This window comes from Mytilus trossulus, chromosome 7 (assembly GCF_036588685.1).
Source record: "Mytilus trossulus isolate FHL-02 chromosome 7, PNRI_Mtr1.1.1.hap1, whole genome shotgun sequence".
NCBI classification, from domain to species: Eukaryota; Metazoa; Mollusca; class Bivalvia; order Mytilida; family Mytilidae; genus Mytilus; species Mytilus trossulus.
In genome coordinates, this window is record NC_086379.1 from 27,442,275 (window position 1) to 27,468,856 (window position 26,582).

At 32.0% G+C, this 26,582-nt stretch overlaps 1 protein-coding gene across 1 annotated transcript; it reads right to left on the minus strand.

Annotated features, from left to right (window-relative positions):
• Positions 1-1,496: 1,496 nt before the first annotated feature.
• LOC134726314 (polycystin-1-like protein 2) lies at positions 1,497-25,378 on the minus strand. The gene is made up of 11 exons (XM_063590715.1): positions 25,364-25,378; positions 24,481-24,714; positions 23,999-24,169; positions 14,266-14,426; positions 13,104-13,833; positions 12,330-12,450; positions 10,301-10,539; positions 8,566-8,740; positions 6,680-7,906; positions 3,398-3,534; positions 1,497-1,880 (listed from the first exon to the last, which is right to left on the minus strand). The coding sequence occupies exons 1-10, from the start codon at positions 25,376-25,378 to the stop codon at positions 3,398-3,400; spliced, it is 3,210 nt and encodes a 1,069-aa protein (XP_063446785.1). The 3' UTR covers positions 1,497-1,880.
• Positions 25,379-26,582: the final 1,204 nt, after the last annotated feature.

Consider the following 26,582-nt stretch of genomic DNA (forward strand, 5'->3'; position numbering starts at 1 on the left):
TTGGGCATTAAAAATTTAATGAAATGAATGCACCCAGACTAATTTCCTATGATACCATGTCCATGTCAATAATATATAATTGCTAGGTAAAATGTCAGACTTTTATTTTAAAAGATAAATATAAATGTTATTTTTCAATCTTCAGTTTGAAAGGTGGGTCATAATGTTTTAATACAATTGATGTCCCCAGACTAATTTTCCTAGGAAAATCGTGTCAATGTCAATAATATTCATCGTCCAAGACTTTTATTTTAAGATATCAATATGAATGTTATGTTTCAATATTTGGTTATAGAGTTATTATAATCTATGTCCCAGACTTTTTTTTCCTAGGACATCATGTCTTGGCATTAACATTCCTAGCTAAGGTTATATCGTCTCTTTCCTTTATTTGAAAAGGGAAAAAATAATGAAACTTTCAAATCTGATCTCAAAATATGATTCTGTTTTTATTTTCAAAAATTGTTAAACTATAATGAAAAATATTAGACAGTAAGGCAGTATAACGTCTTAGCACAATTTTTCCTAGAAAATATAAGTACCAGACATATTTTACCACCTATAGACTTATTTTCCAAGGAAAATTTGTCCTGGAAATCTCATTCTTAGTAATATAATGATCATGGACTTGATTTCCTAGTAAAGAAATCTGGCGGACAGATTTTAGTACTACCGGACCATATTTACTGTTACACCTGGTGTTTCGGATATCATTTAGCTCAAGTTCAACCAAGGCTGTTCATCCGTGTCAGGTGCCCTGGTCTAATTTTTTTTTTTACTCTAACATTTGATAAAAAATATTTTTTAATTGTAATCAATATTTTTTTATCGTGTAACGAATCAAATGCAGTTACATTTTGAGGGTACTTTAATAATATTAGTAGGTTTTGCTAAGATAAATTCAGGACACGATTATTTATAAAAAATATTTATTTTGTTTATTGGCCCAATTTTCTTTAAATTTAGATTACATGGGATCATACATGTATTTAAACAAGTTGTCGAATGCCATGGCATATATATTCACACCGTAATTGTTCCCATATACTTAAAGTGCAAAGAAATGACTGCAGAAAAACATTTCAAGTCAAAAGTTTAAACCGCATAATAGAAATTGGTGGGACAGGGACCAAATCAGAAAGTACCAAACATAATCAACTAAATTGATTGACCTTTCTGTCAATAATGTAGGCTTGCATTGCCCTTAACGGTAACACATCCATCAGAAGGGTGAAAAATAGGGCATCAGTGCATACCACATGATTTAAACATTGAACATGAAAGAACTGTCGAACTGGAAACTGTTTAAAGACAATGAAGTGCAAATGAAATGAATTAAAATCGTGTGTTTACATTTATATTGCAAAAACTAATTAAATAGAAAAATAATTAACTAACAAATAAATCAGTGTTGCGATTTAAAGACCGATAGAGTATTAAACACAATATTTACAAAGGGGTCCATCATTAGACCAAACTTTTGGCTCATCAAAATACCACGTGCAGTTCACATGCCGCCCATATATAATCAAAATATTTTATTCACAATAATGCAAAACTTGAAAACAAATTGGCGTGAGCAAGTTCAGGTTATAGAAAAGAGAACAAAAAAGCGAAATGTTGATTATGATAGGGGGAAAGCCAAATAATGTACCATGTTAGGGGAAGTAAATAGTGTTTATATGAATTCTGTTACAGTTGAAATAACTGAATCGGTGAAATCTTTTGGTGAGATATCAAACCAGCTTGTCCGTTGAGAGGTCTTTGTACATGACATACAACTGCCATTTACTAAGTTGTTCATGCACGTATCATTCTTCGGCTAAGTTTAACAAGCTCTCACATTGAAATGATGACAGATAATCTGCTATGTTGTTTACCTGCAATAAAATAATGGGAAAGTATGAATATTTACCCTTACTCCTTCTTCTAAATTGAACCTCAAATTGACAATTGACACTAGCCATAGGTTTTAGACTTACAAATGGCTGTATTATAGTCTTGTATATATTTCACGCAATGTTATATAATATAAATAGGGAAATAACCAATGAGAAAAACCCAATATCATATAGTAAATTATTAAAGGCATGGCATTAAAAAATACGAAACTAATCTGTTAATGTCTTTAATGCTGCTGAAATGTTTGATGTATTACTTGGAAAACCAACTGCAAAACACTTTTGTTTTCAATTTTTTGCCGGCCATCAAATCTTGGTTTTATTCGTGTTAACAGCACGTCAGTACTTTGATTTAATCTCAATATCGACGTACGTAATGTTATGCGCAATTTTTACATGGATTCGAGACAGCTTTGTAAACGTTAGTTACTCGACTTATATGAAGCTACAATATACGCTAACATATACATGTACGCTTGTTTCACATTGATATTTAACACTGTTCTTAAAATCCTTAAAAGCACGTACTCTAGATAATAACATAATACAAATTTCATTCCCCTTCGTATTAGATAAAATTGAGAATGGAAATAGGGAATGTTTCAAAGAGAAAACAACCTGACCATAGAAAAAACAACAGCAGAAGGTCACCAACAGGTCTTCAATGTAACGAAAAATACCCGAACCCGGAGGCGTATATTGAATACATTTCTAAAGTCAAATATAAACATTTTATGATTTAGCATGTGTGTATTTTTCTCTTTTATGGTAAAGTATTTATCCACATTAATTTTAATCATGTCGTAAATTAAATATCTGTTTTTCTTTTCGATGAATGTCGTCATTATTACACCACATATCGATAAATAAGTGAAAGCTAACTTCCCATTTTTGTCGCCCAAAAGAAAGGTGTTTCAATATAACCCAGAACAATAAGGGCATAATTGACACAAGCAGATATTGATATATCTTTTATTGAAGAAAATACTTTTGAAACTGCATAGTTTTAAATTGTTGTTCATTTTGATACTAATAACAAAATTCCTAAAAGTTTTACCAAATACAGCTTAGGTTATTTATGCCTGAGGTAGAAAAGCCTTAGTAGTTCAAAAAATCTAAATTTTGTGAACAGTAAATTTATAAATATAACCATATCAATGATAATTCATGTCAGCACTGACTACTGGGCTGGTGATACCCTCGAAAAAATAAATCTCCACCAACAGTGGCATCGACCCAGCTCGGGCGACCCAGTAAACGGGTATATGCTACCATCAAATCCCCAATTGATGCCGTCGGAGCTTAAAATACAATATTGTTATTTTTTACTTCTAATGAAGCTGACAGAAAACAACTTTAAAAAATGAATTTAAAATCTGTCGCGTACGTTCCTTGGCATCAATTGTCAATTGATGCCATGTAAATAAGTGACGTTATCCAATCAAAATGAACGTTACAAACGTTTTTGCATTAGAATAAGAAATGAACACTCATACCTACGAATTGGTATCAAAAATACGTTTTGTTTTCTTTTTGAAGTTTGTAGTGACTGGTGGCACCTCGTTATAATCATCAGAATCATTAAAGGCTTTTCTTACGTCGTACAAGAGATCCATACATGTATTCTGAAAAGCTACAAAAATCAAAACAATCAAAACATTATATTATATAAGTTAAGTGTATTCGTGAAATACTCGTTTTTTAAAATATTCTATCTAATTTATAGTACTTCTGTTTTGGCAACGTTTTAAGTGCTTCTTGAAGTGTCGTTTATATTGTTTAACATTTTCAGAAAGCGGTAGGCTTTGCTAGCTATAAAAGCAGTTTCACCCCTCCCCCCCCCCCCCCCCCCCCCATTTTTCTTAAAATATCCTGTACTAAGTTAGAAATAGGGCAGCTGTTGTTGAAAAGTTCGTTTCTATGTATGTTGGCCTTGGTTTTTGATGCGTTTTCGTTGTTTTTTGTTTTCCTCTTATAGTTAAAGTGTTTCCCTTGGTGTTTGGTTTGTAACCCATATTTGTTTCTCTCAATCAATGTATGACTTTTGAACACCGGTATACTACTGTTTCCTTTAGTTTATGTATTTGTATGCCCCATTTATTGGCATTATGTTTTCTGGTCTTTGCGTCCGTTCGTTCTTCCGTCCGTCCGTCTGTCGTATCGTTCATTCATTCGTTCGTCCGTCAGTCTGTCCCGCTTCAGGTTGAAGAGTTTGGTCCTTTAGGGTCGAGTTAATTTTTGATGAAGTTGAAGTCCAATCAACTTGAAACTTAGTACACATGTTCTCGATGGTATGATCTTTCAAAATGCAATGTCAAAATCAGAGTTTTATCCCATTTTCACGGTTCACTAAACATAGAAAATGATAGTGCAGATGGAACATTTATTTTGTTTGGCCAAGATTTCCCACAATTACCAACGGCACGTGACTTCCGGTGAATATAAAATTTAAAATCCGGTCAATTTTAATGGCTCCGAATTTTCGGAACGTTTGATTTACATTATCCGGAAATTCGGGTCTGTCAAATATTAACGGATTTTGAATTTTATATTCACCGGAAGTCACGTGCCGTTGGTAATTGTGGGAAATCTTGGCCAAACAAAATAAATATTTCCCCACTTCAAATGGAATCGTAGCTTGTTTTATCCTTTCTTTTGGATATTTCTGGAAATATTTTACATCAATAAGCACAAAAAAGGTAGGACTTTGTAACTACGTAAACATTTCTAACCGGCAATAAAAATTTCTTGTCAAAATCAGGTTTCAAAGTTCCCCCCAAAATTTGCTCTCAAACTCCAGACGAAAAAAATGGCTTCGGCGTTATGACGTTGTAGGAAGGCGTCCCAGAAAAAAAATTAAAATAGCCTTGCCAAACGTCATAAATATTTGGACTACAAATGTCCGAACATTTTACGTTCTCTATCTGTAAAATATCTTTTATATCAATAACTTTCATGTTTTGGGGTTTGAAAAGTGCGTCAGACACATAAGTACTATTTCAAATTTGGAGTTCTTTGATGAAGCAAGGCATTATTATTCGTCACTTCTAGAATGAATATCGCACACAAAAAGACGTACCCTCTTTTTGTGTGCGATATTCATTCTAGGGTACGTTGATGGTTATACTTCGACAATGCTCTCCATGACTTAAAAGTATAAAACGTTACATTAAAAATTATTCTTAAAAACGTTTTGGCTCTGGTTTATCGTATATCTTTGCAATTCAGATAATCGGCAATATAATGAACATGACACTCACACAACATCTTCCTATATCTATGACGCTTGTACTGTGGGATCTTTAGACGCTAGCTTTTACGTCAAGTGGTCTATGAAGGTAGGTTTTTTCATTTGTATTTTTATAACGCAGAACACAGTAAATCCTATAATTTTGTCAAACTTCATGTGAATGACTTGATTCAAGAACCCCAAAACAAACCAAATGAGCAATGCTAACAGCTTTCTAACGACAGGAAAAATCATTTTCCAGACTAGGTACATGAGTTTTCCTAAAAGAAATTGCGAGTTGATTATGGTTTTTCTAGCTAGCTAAACCATTCGCTGGTAGGACAGTTGTATTTTGACAAAATTAAGAGAACAACCAGTTAGCAAAATTGATTTATATTACATAAATTTGGATTGTGTAATAGTAAAAGTGTAATAGTATATCATATTGTATATACATTTGTAGATATAGATATACAACATAACTAAGTCAAGTATTTAAATATTATTTTTAGTTGTAAAAATAACCTACTGACGTATTGGAAAACAAACTAAAGATATGTCGTCTTAATTGTTAAAAGTCCCCAAATCACTGATAATTAAACAACAATGAAAAAATATAATAGATATTTAAATGGCATATCCCTTTAACTTTTTAAATAACATCATAATCTACTCATCAACATGTGGCAAACACTATTTATCATATACTTAGACTTAATAACACCTGATTTTTACTGTATGATAATAGCTTTAAATTAACGTAAATTCCATTTTTTTGGAATTGGTGCTTAGCGGGCTGATATGGAAAGTTTATCACATGCTTCGATTGTTATCACATGCCTTTCCGTAACGTTATCGCATGGCATTCCGGTGATACTCGGCAAATTCCGAAAAATACACCTCAATGCGACGGTTTCTATGAAAAACATTACAAAGTTGTGTACAAAACAATTATTTTAATACTGGAAAGTATATTGTGTAAAATAGTAAATTTAAAAAAAAATCCCTTTAACTAACAAACAAATTTTTAAATATATGCATTTTTAAACGTTTCAAACATAATTCAGAAAGTTACTTTAAAAAGTTGACTTTTCCAAACAGTGTACATTATGTATATTTTTGTCGATTCGTTCATTTAAAATATGTTTCTTCTCTGTTAAGGCATATGATAGAAAGATATCATATCGAATGTACTAAATTTGGGGTACGGCTTCCGTGAACTTTTCACTATTTCAACTTCTAGTTGGGAACCACGTAAAAGGATCAATATATGAATCTATTAATTTTTCTCCATTGTTAAAGCATATGATAAAAAGATCATAACATGTCATTTTTCATATCGCATGTATTATCAGCCCTCAGTCAATATCAGCCCTCGAGCCATGTGGCTCTTGGGCTGATATTGAACCTAGGGCTGATAACACATGCGATATGAAAAATGCCATGTAATAATTTGATAGTATTACTCTCATCAATACCATATACTTTTAAAACTCGTTATTGATTCCTTGAGAGACAGGGGAAAAATCATTGAAAAAAAAAAACTTACGTTGCTTTTTGGAGTTTTTCGTGGTGTCCAACTTTTTTACGAACACATTTTTGATTTTTTTCCACAACCTGTTAATCAATTCTTCCTCCGTGTTTCCTTTATTCATGGTTTGTACTGCACTTATACTCTCACCGAGGATGGCCATAAATATTGTCAGCAATGTAAATACTATCAGCAGGATGAACGTAAAGAAATAAAATTGTGATAAAATTGGATCCTTCTCATTTATTTCTTTGAACTTGCTCTTTCCTATCATGCTTATAAATAGTGTTCCCATAGATTCAAATATATCACAATATGATTCAATATATTTTCCGAATAGTAAATATCCTAGAGCGGCATAACACAGAAATAAATAAAACATGAAAATACCAAACCAAAATAAATCCTTCGCACACTTATCAAAAACCATGAAAATCTTACCAACTCGTATATCGTAGCCTAGAATACCGACTAATCTCAATGTCGCAAGTGATAATAGAGTAGCATGCAGCAAATTAAACAACAAGTCCGATACTGCAATATGCTGAAAATTAATAAATTGCTTTGGATCTGCCTTGAACTTTTCCAGTGTTTGTGACGCAAGAATATGGCGCCCAGCATACATTGAAATGCAAACAAAACTCAGGGATATGCAACAACAGTCAAGAATGTTCCAGACACTTTTGAAATAGGTCTTTCTCTTCTTTGTAATACGTGACACGGTCTTGCCCGTTAATGCGACTAAAATTAATAGAAATATTATTTCGCAAATTAATGTGTAGATACCATTCGTACCATGATGAAAATAAATTCGAAATGGATAAATAGAATATGAGGTTATTATTCCTCCTGTTTCAGGAAATTCTGCTACAAACATGTTGTATGCGAATAGGTTTAGATCAGGGGCGTACAAGTTGAACTCTAAATAAACGACTCGTGTATTTCTATCAATCCATAAAAAGTCTGTTAATTCATTTAAAGTTCTGTTGGAAAAATCTAAGTTGACAGCTAGTTCGGTTATATATCCGCCACCTCCGTATGTGTTATAACGTCCAGGTATGGGAATACCCCAAATATCAATAGCACTCGTGAATTTCCACCCACCATACGAAAATGAACGTGCCTCACTTATTTTGTCACATATCCCACTTATCCAGCCAAAACAAAAGTCTCTGTTTTCTTCAACCGGTAAGTAGTATTTTGGTCTCGTTCGAATGCTTCCTAAAAACGGATGTACTTCAGATGCTGCAAATAAAAAAAATATCAATCCGTAAAAAATGTTTAAGAAAAGTGTTTGACTCAAGTACTCTCAGATCTGTACTTAGTGTCTATTTGTTGTTGGGATGTACAAGTACCCGGCCACGTTTACTTGCATTTGTAATATTTTTATTTTTATCCATCTCACGAGTTAAGCCATTTTCAACTGATTGGTATAGTTCGTTCTTTTATTGAACTGTTATACCACTGTTCCAGGTCAGGGGAGGGTTGATATCCCGCTAACATTTTTAACCCAGCCACATTCTGTTTATGTGTGCCTTTCCCAAGTCAGGAGCCTGTATTTCAGTGGTAGTCGTTTGTTTATGTGTTACATTTGTTTTTCGATCCTTTTTTGTAAATAGTTATTTGGAGGACTTTTATAGCTGACTATGCGGTATGGGCTTTGCTCATTGTTGAAGGCCGTACGGTGAACTACAGTTGTTAATTTCTGTGTCATTTGGTCTCTTATGGAGATTTGTCTAATTGGCTATCAAACCACATCTTTTTTATATCAAGCAATGTGTTTAAACCCATTTAGTCTATGTTTTTTTTTGTTACTACAATAAATGGAGGTAACCCAACTAAGTCTTTTTTAATTTGCTTTTCATATGAACGAAATGAAATAAAATAAAAATGATTGCCCTTACATTCTGTGACCCGAAGTTGTCTCAGTCGAGGTGGTCCAACTCTGAAACTTGTCAAATCATTAAAATATTGTCTAAGTCTCCAATGTAAACGTTCTCCGGTATAATCAGTCTCAGGATACAACTCTGGAAACGCTGTATATCGCAGCCATTTTATATAATCATTGACGAGCCTTATCTAAAAATAATACTAATGCGTTTGGTTTTTTTTTTATTAATGCACTTATTTGTTTAAAAAGTTGTTCGTATTTACAATTAAATCACACAAGAAAAGCATAAAACTATTTGCATCGTGGCTACAAGCAACACACTTTTTCATACTGATATTCACAAATACTAGCGTTATATCAACACTATACCATTAATGATATTCGCTTCTCGCTAAGTAAAAAAGTATAAATGTTTAATGTACAAAAAATCTAGGAAAGAACCATTTCCCGCAAAATTACAATATCTCATAAACAAGGACTTGGACCTATTTTGTTTTTTTTTGTTTTTTTTTGCTTCTAAAGTTCATATACTTGTATATATATTAACTTACTAAAGTCTTTTAAAAAAACTTGTTATTTTGAGAAAGAGGCGCGACCATTTTTAAGACACTACATAATAATAAAATAGAAAAAATAATGTATTGTCTGTTACCACCTAACATTTGTCTCTAACTTTTGTAAAGTAAATAATTACATTCCAAGCTGATATAATTGTTCTTTTAATATAACTATATTTATTAAGAATGTACATCAGTTGTAACTGTAAGACAACAGCAGTTATTAATGTTCAAAGCTCGTTAATCTTTTATTTTAAATGTACGCATATAGTTAAACGCAAATAGAAGCTAAAGGAACCGGGATGGACCATCATGCAAATCATGCAAATCTACATTCAGTTTAATATCATAACAGCAAGTATAAAATAATTAGAAAATTCCTACACATAAATATCTCATACCACAATGCCAGTGCTATTGTGAGTAGACATACAGACAACAATACACGATGGTGACCGTAAAACATGATTCAAGTTGTTCTTACTAAGATCATTAGATCCTTGTTATAAGATGAACTTTACGCTTTAAAGCTTGTCTTTTTTTGGTTTTGTTTTTAAATAATGTATGTCTGTTTTAAATCCATTTTAAAAAATTGTATCCTGGATCCTGTTTTTGAATTTAAAAACAAAATGATCTTACTCGCATTGATATTTGATAGAAAAATCACATATTTATTTTTTTATAACAACTAAAGAAAAAGAAATAGTTTACTTGTAGTGCAATATAGGAATACAAATAGATTAAGAAATATCCAAGTTTGTTTGTTAGATATAACATGTAAAGAGACACATTATTGTATTTTAGAAATGTCTAATTGAGAGTGTTTTTAAAACATCTGTCTAATTCAATTAATGTTAATTATTTGACAAATTATCAAATATGTATGGGATGACAAAATGAAGTACTGTGCACGCATTATTTTGTTTGAAAATCATTTTCCAGGGTTTTGTCAATTTAGCTTGGAAGTTGACAAATTTAAGACTTTTGAACGACAACTTTGGCTAGCATCCATCAAATCATTTTAAACCTGCAACTATACCAAGAACCCAATATATGTTTGAATATGTAATATTTAATATTAGTCCTTTCAGAGTTTATTGAAGAAAACATTGTGACTTTTTTAAATATTTAACTTGCTCCATGAACGTTTTAGGAGTTTTCCGGTAATGTAACCGTTGAGCACTACCTTACCTTTCCAAATTGCTGTAGTGTTTTATTTTGAGTAGTCAGTAGCTTTGTTGCTATGTTTTGATGAAAATTATAGGATCTGTCATCCCTATTACTGTAGCTAATGCTATATATAATCCATAAGCAGAAACATGTAAACAGGACTTGTTTTATACTTTCCGTCCTTTTAAGATCTTTCTGCCTTTCGTTCCGAGCCTTTTCTATTAACGAATGATTAAGTGGTGACGCAGGAAGTCGTATGTCTGCAAAACAATGTTAGTTTTTAAACAGATTTTAGTCTTCAGTTGTCATTTTTATCTTTAAAAAAACATCTTGTATATCTAGAAATAAATGTCAAATGGCTTGTTTCCAGTTTGAAAGTCTCATTGAGTAGCTGTATAAATCCATATTGTTGTTGTTTTGTACATGTAATGAACAAATACTGAACAGTCTGAACATATACTGTGTACAACTTTATTGACCGCAAACAGTGCCGAATTTACCAAAGTTAATTGACAATAATAGTATTGACAATTAGTTTTTGTTATATTATATATATTTGAATTAAGATACACAAATGTGTGCAAAGCTTTGAAGAAATCCATTTATGAAACATGTCATAAGACAATGTCATACTATTGCATCCCAATTTTTATCCATGGAGGTAAAATAGGAGAAGTTGATTTTTTGTCAAATTATGTTTTTCATCATATCTATAAAAAGGTACTTGGCATTAAAACGTAAAAGTGTGTATCATAGCCATGCGTGTATCATAAAGTGAAATATCCAAAGACGGTTGCCTTTAAATTGAAATCCATGCCCAATGTGAAAAAAAAGTAAAATCACAAAAAATACTAAACTCAGAGGAAAATCTATTCAGAAAGTCCATAATCACATGGCAAAATAAAAAAAAAACGTATCAAAAACGAATGGACAAGAACTGTCATATTCCTGACTTGGTACAGGTATTTTCAAATGTAGAAAATGGTTGATTAAACCTGGTTCTATAGCGGTAACTATGACTATTCCAGCCAAACAGTTCTGCTGCATCTGTAATTGTCTTTCTTTTGAAAGATATTTCTGAGCTAACATTTCCTATTACATATAAATCTTTTATTTTTCTAATTTTCCACCCGTAGAAGTTTTTTTATCAGAAATATTGCTTTCGTTTATGACATTCGTCAAAACTTCAGGATTTACATAAACCGATAGTTTTTGAAATTATTGATGTCCTTGTGTTACATTTTTAAAACCTTGAATTTTTCGAAAAAGTAAGGATTTTCTTTACCCAGGCATAGATTACTTTAGCCGTATTTGGCAGAACTTTTTGAAATTTTGAATCCTCATTGCTCTTTAACTATTTACTTGTTTGGCTTTATGAATATTTTGATATTAGCGTCACTGATTAGTCTTATATAGACGATCGCGTGTCTGGCGTACTAAATTATAATCCTGGTACCTTTGATTACTATATACATGGGGAAAAAAGGTTTATGTTTAGCTAGTAATTTTATATAATCATGTCATTCATTCATTTTACAGAGATTATTCTTGTCTATGGGTAGAGAAAGACGATAACAATTTTCACTAATAGCAGATGTTACAATTTTACAAACCAAAGATCTAGAACAAAAGGTACGTGTAAAGTTGAGATAGATATATAACAAGATTTACGCCATGTTCTTCATAAGAATGCTTTTACTTAGTCAGGAATATGACAATTGTTATCCATTCGTTAGATGTGTTTTAGATTTTGATTTTGTCATTTAATTACAGACTTTCCGTTTTAATTTTCCTCGGAGTTCAGTATTTATTTTATTTTATTTTTTTTCTAGACATTATGTCTACTTCTGAATCGACCTTTAAATATAACGTAGTTAAATATATTTGAAAGCATACTATCAAATGGTCCATATTCAAATTATTCCTCGAAAAGAATCCGATTAACGTACCAGTCTCAGTCAGTAGTAATGTCATTCAATTTTGCATTCAAATATTTATATTGCCAATAACTAATACTAGTACAATGATCTCTTATGCGTTGATCACTTACTTTTTTCGTATCCAAAAGTTTGCTTGTAGTTCTTGAGAATGAAGGATCTTTCAAGTCCTGTAGGTCTGAACTTATTGATCTGATTTACGAACATTGCGAATATTGCAGACATAATTGTAACCTATGAAAAAACACAAGGTATCAACTGTTTATTAGTAATTATCAATTAAGTGCATGTAGAAATTTATACAATACTAGTTATAACAACATATTTTTTACTGCATCAGTAATTGTAACATTTAATTTTTTGTCAGGATGCTTGAGGCCAAAATATTTGTAAATCGAAAAACAAATAAAAATATTGAAGAGATGACCAAGCCAAAACACCTAAACCTTAATAAAAAACGGAGAAAGAAATGTCAAATTTCAATTTGACATAATCCATATTTTCATTCTTGTTCAACTTACTGGCTACAAGACTTGTGGTATTATCGGGGACTAAAAGTCCACAATTAGATCTAGAGCACCGAGCCACTGGTTGTTTTAACTAAAACGGTACACCACATGCGCATTTTTATAATTAATGATTCATCACTTAAGCTTGATGCCAAAATATTTGAAAATATATGGAAAATGTCTGTAAAATCCGTTCCCACGTTACTTTGATAAGGCATATCAAAAAATCAATAATAGAAAAAGTTAAGGGAACAAAACACAACTTTAATAAAACTGAAAAACCATTTCTATTTTCACTGATCATCCATCTAACAGATTGCAATTGGTAACAACAATTAAAATAAATTATGAAACTAGTTCATTGTAATTGTTACTTACTTTTAATGGATCCAGTAAACAAATCGAGCTAAAGAAAGAGAGGGAAAACTGTGCCAGCCATTTCTGAGACTTGTGTTTTCCCCACTCGATGCTGTACAGAGTCAAGAAGAAGGAACATGATGCTACACCAGCAAGTGCCAAAATCCATGCTATATATTGAAACCAATATGGAAAAATAGTACTTTCAGTAATGAAAAGTCCCTTTGAAACAAGCGCTTTCTCTAACTTATGACTATCTGCCATTACTCTATCCAACCAAACATCCAATATCGGTACTCTATATCTTCGTGAAGAATCTCCAGTATTGCTTTTTCTGTGCATACTTTTACTGAACATAAAAATTACTAATACGGTGGTAGGTGTTGAAATAAGTGCAGATATTAATGCAATATAAATTGCACTCAATGTGAATGAAAATGGACCCACATGAATGTCTGATCCAGCATTTGAAAACTCGTCTTCGTCGCGGAAATATATTGCATTTCCTATCATTGTTAAAACAATAAATAACAGGAAACATGTTAGTCTCTGACATCTTGTATAATGGCTGCTGGTTGGGCGGAAGAATATTGAAATCCACATATGGTTATCAGCTAAGTTTTCTTTTATATTAAGGTAAAACATATTTGAGAAAGTGGTGACATTTTCTTTTCCGCAAACTGGTAAGACGGCATCTACACTGCTATCAAATGTATCTAAACTTAGCCATTTACCACATAGGAAAACAAACCTGCAATGTACATATCAAAGTTTGATTTAATTGATACAATATATATGTTTATTTATTTACTTATTAGAATGTAAAATAACCATTAAAGTTGATTAAATCAGCGAGATAATTTATCTTACAATAAATCATATAAAAGATAAAAATGCATACTTATGTTTCTGATTCTTTTTTTTTTACAAACACAATTATTAAGTAATTCATATTTGTTAATCTAAAGGGCATGGAAATGGGTTTTTGAATGTTTGTCAGGCAAGTAGCAGTACTTTAAGAAAATATCAGAAAAAGAAACTATATATTCAAAAATTGTCCTTGATGTGCCTTTTTAATTTTATTTATATTTCTACATTAAATATGAAACAATATAATATCGATTGTCCAACTTGTACTAATGCAGTGCATTAATATAAACTTTGATTTAAATAATCACTATACCTTTCCCTCGTTTGTAAGTCCTCGACATCAACACGGGTTAAATACCACGATGAAGATTTGCCGACACCGGAGTTGTCATGCCATATGTAAACATAGCTTAAGTCTCCTAGCGGATATGGCGTTGACATTAAGAAATGTACAACACTTGCAGCCGGTATGTTCTGAAAAAAAAAATGCTTTAATAAAAACCAAAGTGACATGTAGAAACGAAAATGTTATCTTTTAATAGTTTCCAAGGCAAAACCATAAAAACAATTATGATAATATTGAGGCCGTAAAGGGATCATTGTTTTTTTTAATGTATACATTATTCAAGAATTTCATATGACTCTGAAATAGGAAACACAGAAAGTAATTTTTGAAGTTTAAAATAGCTTAATAAAATTTTGATTTATAGACAGTTCTTGTCTTTTATCTAGCGATATGTTATAGATAATGCATATTTTAAGGTTTTTCTTGTCGTAGAACACACCGAGGGGTGTCAGGATTGATCAAATGAAAGACCGACCGGAGGGAGTTCTTTCTTTGAACAATCCTGACACCTCGAGGTGTGTTCTACGACAAGAAAAACCTTAAAATATGCATTATCTGACTTATATACCGTCAACAAATATTAATTTTATAAAGATTTGTAAAATTTAGTATCCTTTTTTACCAACAACACTAAAGTGGGATATTCCTTTCTATTGCGTTCAGGTTTTAATACGCCCTGCGGCTCATTTAAAATGTAAAATAAAACTCACTATATAATTTAGATATAAACCTTTGAAAATTGTTATCCATACACAATAAAAATATTACTGTAACTGCAAGAAGTAAGACACAAATGTATTGTTACCATCCGATAACGGTGTATGACAAATACAAGACACATTGTAAGTTATTTATTGTATCACTTAGCTTATGGAAAAGGGGGAGGGGGTATGTTTTTTTTCGTCGTTTTGTTATGTTATTTCTATCGCGGAAAAGTTGTTATTTATTTAACCATTCAACTTGAATCGAATGAAAAATTCAGAAAAATTGTCTTTCGAATAGAGATACATTTTATTAAAAGATAATCAGGATAAAATTATATACCCTCCGCACCCGACCCTTTCGTGAGTTACGTTAATGTTATTCAATAGATATAAGATTATTTTATTAGTTGATCATTTGATAGAGTAAAAGGTATACATAAATTAAAAAAAGTTACGAACTGACACGAAGACGATTATAAATACACAGTAGGTCACAGTATGATTTCCTATTCAGTGTGTATGGTTCTGAACATAGATGACATATTTGCCACTGGACGTTAAGCAATCAACCTATTAAGTTTGACTCTGTAAGATTTTCAAAATCTTACACATGTTAAATCTGGATTTATTTTATGAAAGTCTACATTAAAATTCATCTGACCTATATGATAATGTTTCTTTGTTATAGCGATAAATCAACAAAACTTCACGTTATTTTTTCTAAAATTTAATTGCGGGTCTACAATGACGGTTTCTTTTACATCTATCATCGGTTGAACTTTAGAAAATAAATTTCCAAATCGGCAACAAAAAACTATTAGTCGAATAAAATTTTGAAGTAAATCATAGATTGCATGTTTATCAAGGAAAATAATGACCTTACACAGGTTATTATATTATGCCTTGGAGCTTATACCATTGAAACATGGTATCGTCCGGGTTGATTCTGAAAAAGAATGACCTGACGTTCTGAAAGAAAATAACTCCATATAGGTATATAATTTTTACTGAGATCTTGAACAGTTGATTAGCCTTTTTTAAACGTTTAAATATTTTTCTGCAAATGGTGAATAACTCTCCAATTTTAAATCGGCATAATACCTTTCAAAGGTTTGTTACCTTGTTGAAAGGATATTTTCTATCGAACTTGAAAAAAACCCACCTCATAGACAGTTAGTTCTGCCACATGTCTTGACTTACATCTACATATTGACAACGAGTATAGGTTAAAAATTTACGTTAAAAGGAAATGATTTCAGCTTCCCAATTGTGAACTTTTAACTTCTATGTAGCATCATTCCAATAGCGCCTGAATATGCAGTATTTATCTCCCAGTTGATATAGTCCGGCGGCTACAAGCATATTTCAGACGAATTGTGCACATCATGTAACAAGCATGAAATTTGGCATAGACCTTCCTCAACTATTACTCTTTTATTTCAGATAGAGAGGCATTTGAAAAAAGTGTCTCACTTCCGGTAAAATCCAAAATGGCGGACGTCATACCTAATTCAGCCCAATATCGAAGGCTAGCGTGTAAACATGTGTTAGTATCATGATACTAACCTAATATTTGATACAGACCTTTGTTTTTTACTACTTTCGGATAAATTAAAAAGATATGGTGTCTTCAGAAACACCACTTTCGGTTAAAATCCATTATGGCGGACATTCTACTTAAATAAGCTTATTTTTTAGGGAGGGTCATTGAAATGTGCTTTAACGTATTGCTACTATCATTACATTGTGTAGGAACCTTTCTGTGGTGCTTCTGATGGATACAATGTATAAGACATATGTCTTAAAAACCCTTACTTCCGGTAATATCCAAAATGGCGGACATAGAAATATCATTTTTTTATTCAAATTTTCAACTTTTTTCAAAATGTAAATAAAATGATTTTATTTTGTGCTGGTCAATAAACTTTTAGCTTAAAGTTATCCCCAAAACCACTTATTCTAGCATGTTGTAAATGTGAAGATATAAAGTTGACACTTCCGGTAAAAATATGACGTAAATTTCAAAAAAGAGTTCTCAATCTATTTCTTCGATGTAGATTTTTCGATAGAATGATAAAAAACAAAATAAAATCACTATAGTACTAAAAAATATTTAAGATTACTTCTATTTGGCCAAGAATACATCGTTTATTCACAGTCACCATGACATGCACACATCGCAGTGCACGGGATACCCGTTTTTCCACATTTAAAATGACCGCGGTATCCTTTCTTACATCCATAATGTACAAACTTTTGACAAAATGATGAGGCATCAAAAAGAGTTTTAAAAAAGTTATCCTCTTTGTCCTCGCCTGGAGTGGGTAGCATAAGAGCCAATCCCAAGCTCGTCTCCCTGAACACCTACCTAAGTATATTGCATGATATACATTCTAGAAAAGACTAGACCAAGTTGAGGGATCCGAAAAAGCCTCAAAAAGCCATCCCCTTTGCGCAAATAGTTATTTTCTTGCTTCGTAAACCATGTTATACCCATCTGTTAAGTTTGTGCGATCTTACATTAAAACCCCGGTGATTTAGTCTGATTAATCCTCATTCTTTTTGTTAAAGTCACATCTTCAAATGCAATCAATGTCTCCCACTTAGTCTTTTGTCCCCTTTCAAGCAAAGAGAGAACCATATCACAACAGGTAAAGGCATGGATAACAATAAGTGTGCCAGATCACTCAGATCACTCGTTGCCTAGTGCATTTGAAAGGCCATTGATAGCTATTAATCCAAAGTTTTTTGCCCTCCTAAACACAATCCATAGTTCGTCTACCCCTATGTGACGGAATAGCGAAACAGTAGTGACAGCATCATCATTAACGACTGTTCGAATTATGACTCGTTTAAGTTCGTGTTTCACTGCATCAGACACATGCATCATGATTTTAGTGTCTGCCTCTAAATATGAACTTGTTGCTGAACTTGAAATACATCACGTGGTGGATAAGATAGAATATCCTTACCATTTGCTGCTATAACTACCATACGCATCCAAGACTTCATCCACTCGTATTTCAGTTTCAATGTATTTTATTAAGGTAAGGACATAATACCCAATCAGCATCGTTAGGCCGCAATTCAGAATCGGAGAGCTGATTTCCAACATTTACAAAGACTGTGGTATTGTTTATCACATCCATAAATTCTGCAAAAACACATATTTTCTTGCCTTGTTAACCCAATCTGTTTTTTTATTCGATCTTACAACAAAACCACGTATCGTTTTCAATGACATTAAACTTATCATTTCCATATGGTGATGTTGGCTGGTCAATCATCATTCTAAATGCTATAGTAACATGTCCAAACTCCATTAATGTCACCAACGCAGTTCCTTTTCCAGCAAACGTGTTATCTTTTAATGCCTAGTGCATTTGAAAGGTCATTGATTGATATATATCTTATACTTTTCCCCTTCCAAATGCAAACCAAATTTTGTCTGCCCCTATGTCACGGAATAGCGAAACAGCAATGACATCAGTATCGACTGTTTGAGTCGTGACTCAGTTAAGTCTGTGTTTCATTGCATCAGACACATCGATCTTGATTCTAGTGTCAGTCTCTTCGTGTAAACAAGGAGCTAAACTTGAAACATCATCAAGTGGTGGATAACAGTGAACATCCTGAGCATTTGTTGATTTAACTACCTTGTACTCAAAATTGTATTGAGCAAGCTTCTGTGAATGAAAACTTAAAAGTTCTTTCTTACTGTTGTCATTTCTCAGAAAACTTTGACAATTTTTAGGCTGTTTTTAATCCTGGATACGTCTGTGTATTCCCTTTCCCCTAAATGTTGCTCTTCCTTCTTTTAGCAGCTTTCAAAATACCAGTATTGTCTATGTTCACATCCAACACTACATCCACTGTTGTTACAGTTTCAATGTGTTTCCTAACGAGTATGATGATTGTATATTACCTTAATAAAATACCTTGAAACTAACAAGAGTGGATAAAGTCTTTGATGAGTATGGTAGTTGTAGCAACGAATGCTCATGATATTCTATCTTATCCACCACGTGATGTATTTTAAGTGAAGCACCATGTTCACATATAGAGACTGACACTTAAATCGTAGAGCATATGTCTGATGCTGTGAAACACAAACTTAAACGAGTCATGATTAACAGTCACTGATGATGCTGTCAATACTATTTCGCTATTCCGTGACATAGGGGCAGACGAACTATGGATTGTGTTTCGGGAGGCAAAAATCTTTGGATTAATATCTATCTATGGCCTTTCAAATGCACTAGGCAATGAGTGATCACACACTTTTATTTCTGACCCATACCTTTACCGGTTGTGATACTGTTCTTTCTTTGCTTGAAAAGGAAAAAAAGACTGCGTGGGAGACATTGATGGTATTTGAAGATGTGACTTTAACATAAAGAATGATGATTGATCAGCCTAAATCACCGGGGTTTTACTGTAAGATCGCACACACTTATCATATCTAACATGATTAACGAAGCAAGAAAGTCAATTTTTGCACAAAAGGGAAAGCTCATTATAAGTGAGGATATTCCCACGATTGGTCTAGTCTTCTCAAGCATGTAAAACGTGCAATATACCAATGCAGGTGTTTAGTGAGACGAGCTTGGGATTGACTCTTATGCTAACTAGTCTAAACACTAATGGATTGCGAAGCGACAAAGAGGGTCCCTTTAAAAAAAAACTCTTTCTGAGACCTAATCATAATTTCAGAAGCTTGTACATTATGGATGTAAGAAAGGATGCCGCGGTTATTTTTAATGTGTAAAATCGGGTCTCCCGTGCACTGCCTTGTGTGCATGTGGGGGTGAATGTGAATAAACGATGTATTCTTGGCCAAATAGTAGTAATTTTAGATATTCTTTAGTACTATAGTGATTTTATTTTTTTAAATCAATCTATCCAAAACTCTACATCGAAGAAATAGATTGAGGACTCATCTTTGAAATTTACGTCATATTTTTACCGGAAGTGTCAACTTTATATCTTCACATTTACAACATGCTAGAATAAGTGTTTTGGGGATAACTTAAAGCCAAAAGTTTATTGACCAGCACAAAATAAAATCATTTTCCTTACATTTTGAAAAAAGTTGAAAATTTGAATAAAAAATTGATATTTCTATGTCCGCCATTTTTTGATACTACCGGAAGTAAGTGTTTTTAAGACATATGTCTTATACATTGTATCCATCAGAAGCACCAAAGAAAGGTTCCTACACAATGTAATGAATGTAGCAATACGATAAAGCACATTTCAATGACCCTCCCTAAAAAATAAGCTTATTTAAGTACAATGTCCGCCATGTTGGATTTTAACCGGAAGTAGGGTTTCTGAAGACATCTAATCTATTAGATTTATCCACAAGTAGTAAAAAACAAAGGTCTGTACCAAATACTATGATAGTAGCATGATAATAACACATTTTACACGCTAGCCTTCGATATTGGGCTGATTTAAGTATGGCGTCCGCCATTTTGGATTTTACCGGAAGTGAGACATTTTTTTCAAATGCCTCCCTATCTGAAATAAAAGAGTAATAGTTGAGGAAGGTCTATGCCAAATTTCATGCTTGTAACAGGACGTGCACAATTTTTCACAAAGCCGCCGGACTAATACGATATTTCATTCGTATAGCTCCGTAACTGAAAGTGGAGGAGGGCATATTGTTTTGCCCTGTCCATTCGTCCGTGTGTCTGTCGCATTATCGGTATATATACATTATTAATAACTTTTCTTACAGTTTGAATGCTAGCAAGTTTTCACTTTGATGTCTGTTTGTACATATATTGACGGTGTGCATGTGGTCAGGGTTTTGATATTTTATATCTTATCTTCTATGAGATAGTTAAACTTTGTAGTGTTTTAGTATTAACTTGCATAAAAGGGGCAAATCGTTTCTGGCTAAATACTCTTTCAGTTTGTATTCTATGACGTTTTCATTTTTCTGGCTGTTGATACATAAATTGAAGATGTTCATTTGGTGAGGGTTTTGATATTTTTTTAATATTTTTTTTTAAATAGTTGATCTTTTACTTGCATAAGAGGAACATAGCGATTCCGGTTAATTTTCCTTCGGTTTGAATGCTGTGAAGTTCTCAATTTATTGGCTGTTTGTACATAAAGTGAAAATGTGCATGTGGTCAGAAATTTGATTTTTATTATTTTTTCTCTTTTTGGAGATGGTTGAACTTGGTTATTTGTGGAGTATAAGAGGTGCATAGAGTATCCGGATAACTTCTCATACACTGAACCATAGACCTGTTTGCTTCCATGCTCAATTATGTGTATTGTAAAATACAACTTGTGTTTTCCAATCTCAGTTAAACATCACATAAAGTTTTGACTTTGTTATAAAACAGTTCCTTCAGAGTTGAATGCGGGGCACCACTTGGCAATAAACAATTATTATAAATTATTATTTCAAATGCTGATGGTACAGCTATTTCAGTGAAGATCCCTTTGAATAAGAACTTTTTAACAAATGTTTACACCTTCAGTTAAAAACGACATCTACAGGTGGAATATACAGGGGTCGTCGCAAAAGTAAAATTGAAAAACAAATATTGATCGCATATGATTATTTTGATTGCCGATGAGACAACTATCCAACATGATGTGTATATAAGAAATTGTTGTCTTCCGTAGCTTATTTTGTTTATTAAGTATGATGAAAAAAAGTAAAATCACGAAAATACTGAACTTAGAGGAAAATCAATTCGGAAAGTCCATAATCACATGGCAAAATCAAATAACAAATCGTATCAAAAACGAATGGACAATGCATGACAAAATTTATTAACTCCAATTTAAAATTAAAGGGTAAACAACAAAAATTAACATTGATAAAATGACCTATAGAATATATTCATATTTTAGCATGCAATTCTAGATTTGACAGGATTTCAGTTGACACAATATACTTTACCTGTTACCTATTACATGTTTTACTTTGTTTTGGTCTTATGAATTGAACTTCATCAATGACAAATTATTATATTAAAATCAATTTGTGAATTCTTTAACCGAGTCAGGAAGATGGCCATTGTTATATTGTTGTTCGTTTCTGTGTGGGTTACATTTTGACGTTGCGTCGTTTGTTTTCTCTTTTTTTTTTGGTGTAAATTCACATTGCGATAAGACGTATCACGGTACTTGTCTATCTCAAATTCATGTATTTGGTTTTGATGTTATATTTGTTATTCTCGTGGGATTTTGTCTGATGCTTGTCCGTTTCTGTGTGTGTTACATTTCAGTGATGTGTCGTTGTTCTCCTCTTATAATAATGCGTTTCCCTCGGTTTTAGTTTGTTACTCCGATTTGTTTTTTGTCCATGGATACATGAGTTTAGAACAGTATTCTACTGTTGCCTTCATATACCGACTATATCAATTTTCGATAATGATCTCCAACGCCTTTCAACACACATCAAAATTACAAAAAATAATCTTTATTTCTGACGTAATTTCATTTGGTCCTTATCAACATCTATTAATAGAGCTTTATACTGAAAATATTTCGGATATCAATAATTGGAGCAACTGATTTCATGTTATACTAAAACTATTTCAGATATTAATAATTGGTGCAGCTGATTTCATCATGGTTTCTAATTGGGTTAATGTTTTTTCTTTGACAAGGTTGTTTATCTATTGTCTGTTGTCTGTTATCATTAGTTGTTATTATATGTTTTTCTTATTCTCATTGGCTTAAAGCAAAGGAAATCCTCTTTGATAAAACGTTATATTCACCGCAGCAAAAATCACGAGAGGTCAATTAAAATTTTGGAACAACTTCCGTGTACCTAATATTGATACTCGAAGGCAACGTCAATGATATGACGTAAAAAAAATCCTTTTTTCTTTTCTTCTTGTTTTCGGTGTAATTTTTGTCTTTTTTTGTCTTTTTTTGTGTTTGTGTATTTGTTTTTAGTAAACTTTATTGATTATTTCAACTTTCGAAAATTATTTACTACAAATGCACATGATATATTTAGTATAAAAACAGGGAGCAGTTTTAGTTTTAAAAGTATCTTGATCAAATACTAGAAATTTAAGAACGATAAAAAGTCATATTATAAAAGAATTGTTGACTTTTAATTTCGGTTGATACAATGACTTATCAACTCCAGAGATATGATATTCACCGAGGTCTTTTTCTCTAATTCTTCGTCAATTTTTCCCTTGCTGCACCAATTGTATAAAAAAAATCAACGTGTGGTTCGTTTGATCTCAGTACTTCATTGGTTAAAATCCAATTATGACGTTGAATTTACTTGCTTTCCTCTGAATTTCCTATTGTGACGGCATGAAAAAAGGCGACCATGCCTGATGACCTCACATAGAAAGAACACATAGTTTTGCAGATCATTCAAAAAGAAGGAATAAATTTGCCTGCATAATGTTAGAAAATCATAAGAGAAACAGATTCCACCACAAAATCTCGTGTAATACGATATCTATCCACTCTCTACAGTTAAATGTTAAATATTTAAAACGCTCGGGCAAGCCTCGCGTTTTAAATTTGAAAATTAACTGTCTCGAATCTATATGTATCAACTGATATCAAAAGTCAATAATTGTATATTATTGGCTTTAAAATGGATTATTTACTATCATTATGGTTCAGCTTGTTTATGTCGGATAGTCAAAATATTTAATCTTTAAAGTCGCAGCATTTTCAAATTCAGCTTGATACAAAAATAGGGGCTATAACATTTAATTTTTTGATGAGACGGAATATGAATTTATTGATAATGGATACTTCTCTTTTAATTATATGATTATCCTCAAAAATAACGGATGTTTCGAATACAAATACACTGTGTTAACCACGACTAAAACTCCTCATTTCAACTTTGACGAACAAGATCTAATAATTCACGAAAAGTATTATACTAATTACGATATCATATAACAAGACCCCAAATTATATGACACAAAATATTTTATGTGATAATTTAATTTTTAAACTGAGAACAAACAATTTAGGCCTACCGTTCTGACGCCATCAGCCAATTCCCGTATTCCTGTATCTCCATCTTGTCCGTGAATTATAAATCCTATCCTTGACTTAGTACCTGCCCCTCGTCTCATTCCTGTATAAACTGTTACTAGGTAATAATATGTGTCGTCCACGAAGTTGTCAATTAATGGTGTAACTCCCCACTAAAAAAAAATAGAAATTCTGACTTAATTCATCATGTTAATTGTGTATAGAGTAACTTTCAACTTGTTTTATTGTTAATTATATTGTGTCAAGGATAGCACTTTAGACTTAAAACTAATTTTCAATTCGTATATTTAAAATTGTTTCGTGCACAATTATTTTTCTTCTATTTGATTTTTGTAAAAATTTATTAACAAAAAATAGACACAGGTTTTTGTTTTATTAAAAATTGGTATTTATTCGTTTAATAAAATATATTTTTTTCAATAGATTAATACACCATAATTTAAATCAGTGAAAAGAACTTTACCTTTACAATATCTCTCTTGTCTTGATGTCTCGCCCAGATAAGAAGCAGTACGTAAATCAGTAATATCGTTATAAGAGTCCCGATCACAGGACCTTGATTAGTTATATCAAATCGTAGGAAAACTGTCGAGAAGTCGATTCTATTTGGCGCCACATAAAAAGTGTTACCAAATGTTAAACCAAAAGCTGGACGACATGTACATTCTATGATATCTTGCCTTGGAAACCAATTCATCTGAAAATAACCAACACAAATGTATATCAATATCACATTGAACACGAATTGCTCTATAATCACGTCCACTATGTGCTTTAGCTAGTAACTTGTAATTATAGTTCAATAAGAACGGTTTAAGTCAAAACTTATGTAAATGTTTTAAATAAAATGATTTTACATATATCTAATGTCTTGTTATTTTAGTTTAGAATACTTTTAAGAATGGCTGTTTAGAATAAAAAGGAAAATTCACCGTAAGGAACTTGCGCCTGTATAGAATTCCATGGAATTTGATCAGGAGTTTCGTAATGATTACTACAACCGAATGCATACAAACAAAATAAAATACAATGAATTTTTGTTAGTCAGTTATATCACAGATTGAGCTCAGTCAGTTTCATATTTTGACCAACACCTAGCAGTTAAACAGTAAAATGAGTATTATACTTAACGAGAAAACATACGATGTAAGCTTTTTTTAAAACTTTTTATTGCTATGTAGCAACATTTAGAAACTGCACAAGGAATATATATCCCTCCATTTTTTTTTACAAAGAATGTGTTCCATATAATAATGTACGGACGCGATAATGTTCCAATAGTCGTTATGAAGATCCCTTCCTTCTTTCTACAATTATGAAATTTTCGGATGCGATTAGTCACATACTTTTTTTATTGTCATAATCAATACGACGGAAGCTTTTAGTGAATCCGGTTTATCGCACCCTTCGCGGCATGTTAGATACCTCTGGGTTTTTTGTATTATTTGTTTCAGTGCTTGGGTTTCTATGTTGTATTTTGTACATTGTTATTTATTCTTTCTTTTTATCATTTGGGTTGTTTAAAATTGTTTGACTTTTAATTATGATGCTCGATTGTTCCCTTTGCATCTTCTACCTCTTTTTCCATTAATGAAGACTGAGGCTTTTGATCAGCGGATTCTTAAACGTTTACTTGATAGCATTCCTTTGAACGTTTTACAGACGATATCATGACTCAATGATCAACACGACAGATTCTCACTTTTATTTGTGTGTGTTGTGTTTTGTAGACTGGTACAACAATATTTTAAATCACTTATCAATAATCAATTATTATTCAACAAGACTTTTTCAAATTGTTATGATACAGTTATTTCAGTAAAGATCCCTGTAAATATGACCTTTTCAACAAATGTGTTCACCTTCAGTTGAAAGGGAAATCACACTATTTAAACTACTAATAATAATTCATTGAAATTTCGTATTTAGACAGATCATACTTATTTCAATATTGTAGGCGGAAAAAAAATTGGGGTCACCGATGTTGTTTTCGAGGTATGACGTCATCAAAAAGTAAAGAATTGCGTTATACAGTAATTTAGAAGTAGCCATCAAAAATGCTAAAAGAAGGCAAAACTATTGAAAAATGATGTTTAACTGGTTTAACTAAAACAGTCAATTGTAAATTTTATCTTATACACATTTATTTTTCTCACTTTCCTTATTTTTTAAGGCCTTTTAAACTTTCCCGCCATTTTTAATTGCCGTTTATTATAGATTTTTCTTGAAATAAAAAAAAATCTACTAATGTTTTTTCCTTCAAACTTCTGCATTAGTTGTAGCTTTAGGGGAGATTTTAAAAGCATCAATAAAAAATGGGGGTCACCGATAATTCAAATCCGCTACAGTGGAAATAATCTTATTATCAATTTTGGCGGGAATTTTTCCTAACGTTATTGAACGACGTTGCTAGCATAGCAGTATTTCTTGAAATGCTTGGAACTATTGGTTTAAAATTATATATATATTTTTTTTATATTATAATATTTTTTAAGGTATTTTGATTATTCATTATTAAACATACAGTAACAGTTTATTAAAAAGTAATTGTCAAAGTTGGAATCA

Coding starts and splice junctions, on each gene's coding strand:
- LOC134726314 (XM_063590715.1), bottom strand. Junction 10,540..12,329: donor AACTTTTGGATACGAAAAAA/GTAAGTGATCAA, acceptor ATTGTTTTGCAG/ACATACGACTTCCTGCGTCA. Junction 7,907..8,565: donor ACAACTTCGGGTCACAGAAT/GTAAGGGCAATC, acceptor TTTTATTTGCAG/CATCTGAAGTACATCCGTTT.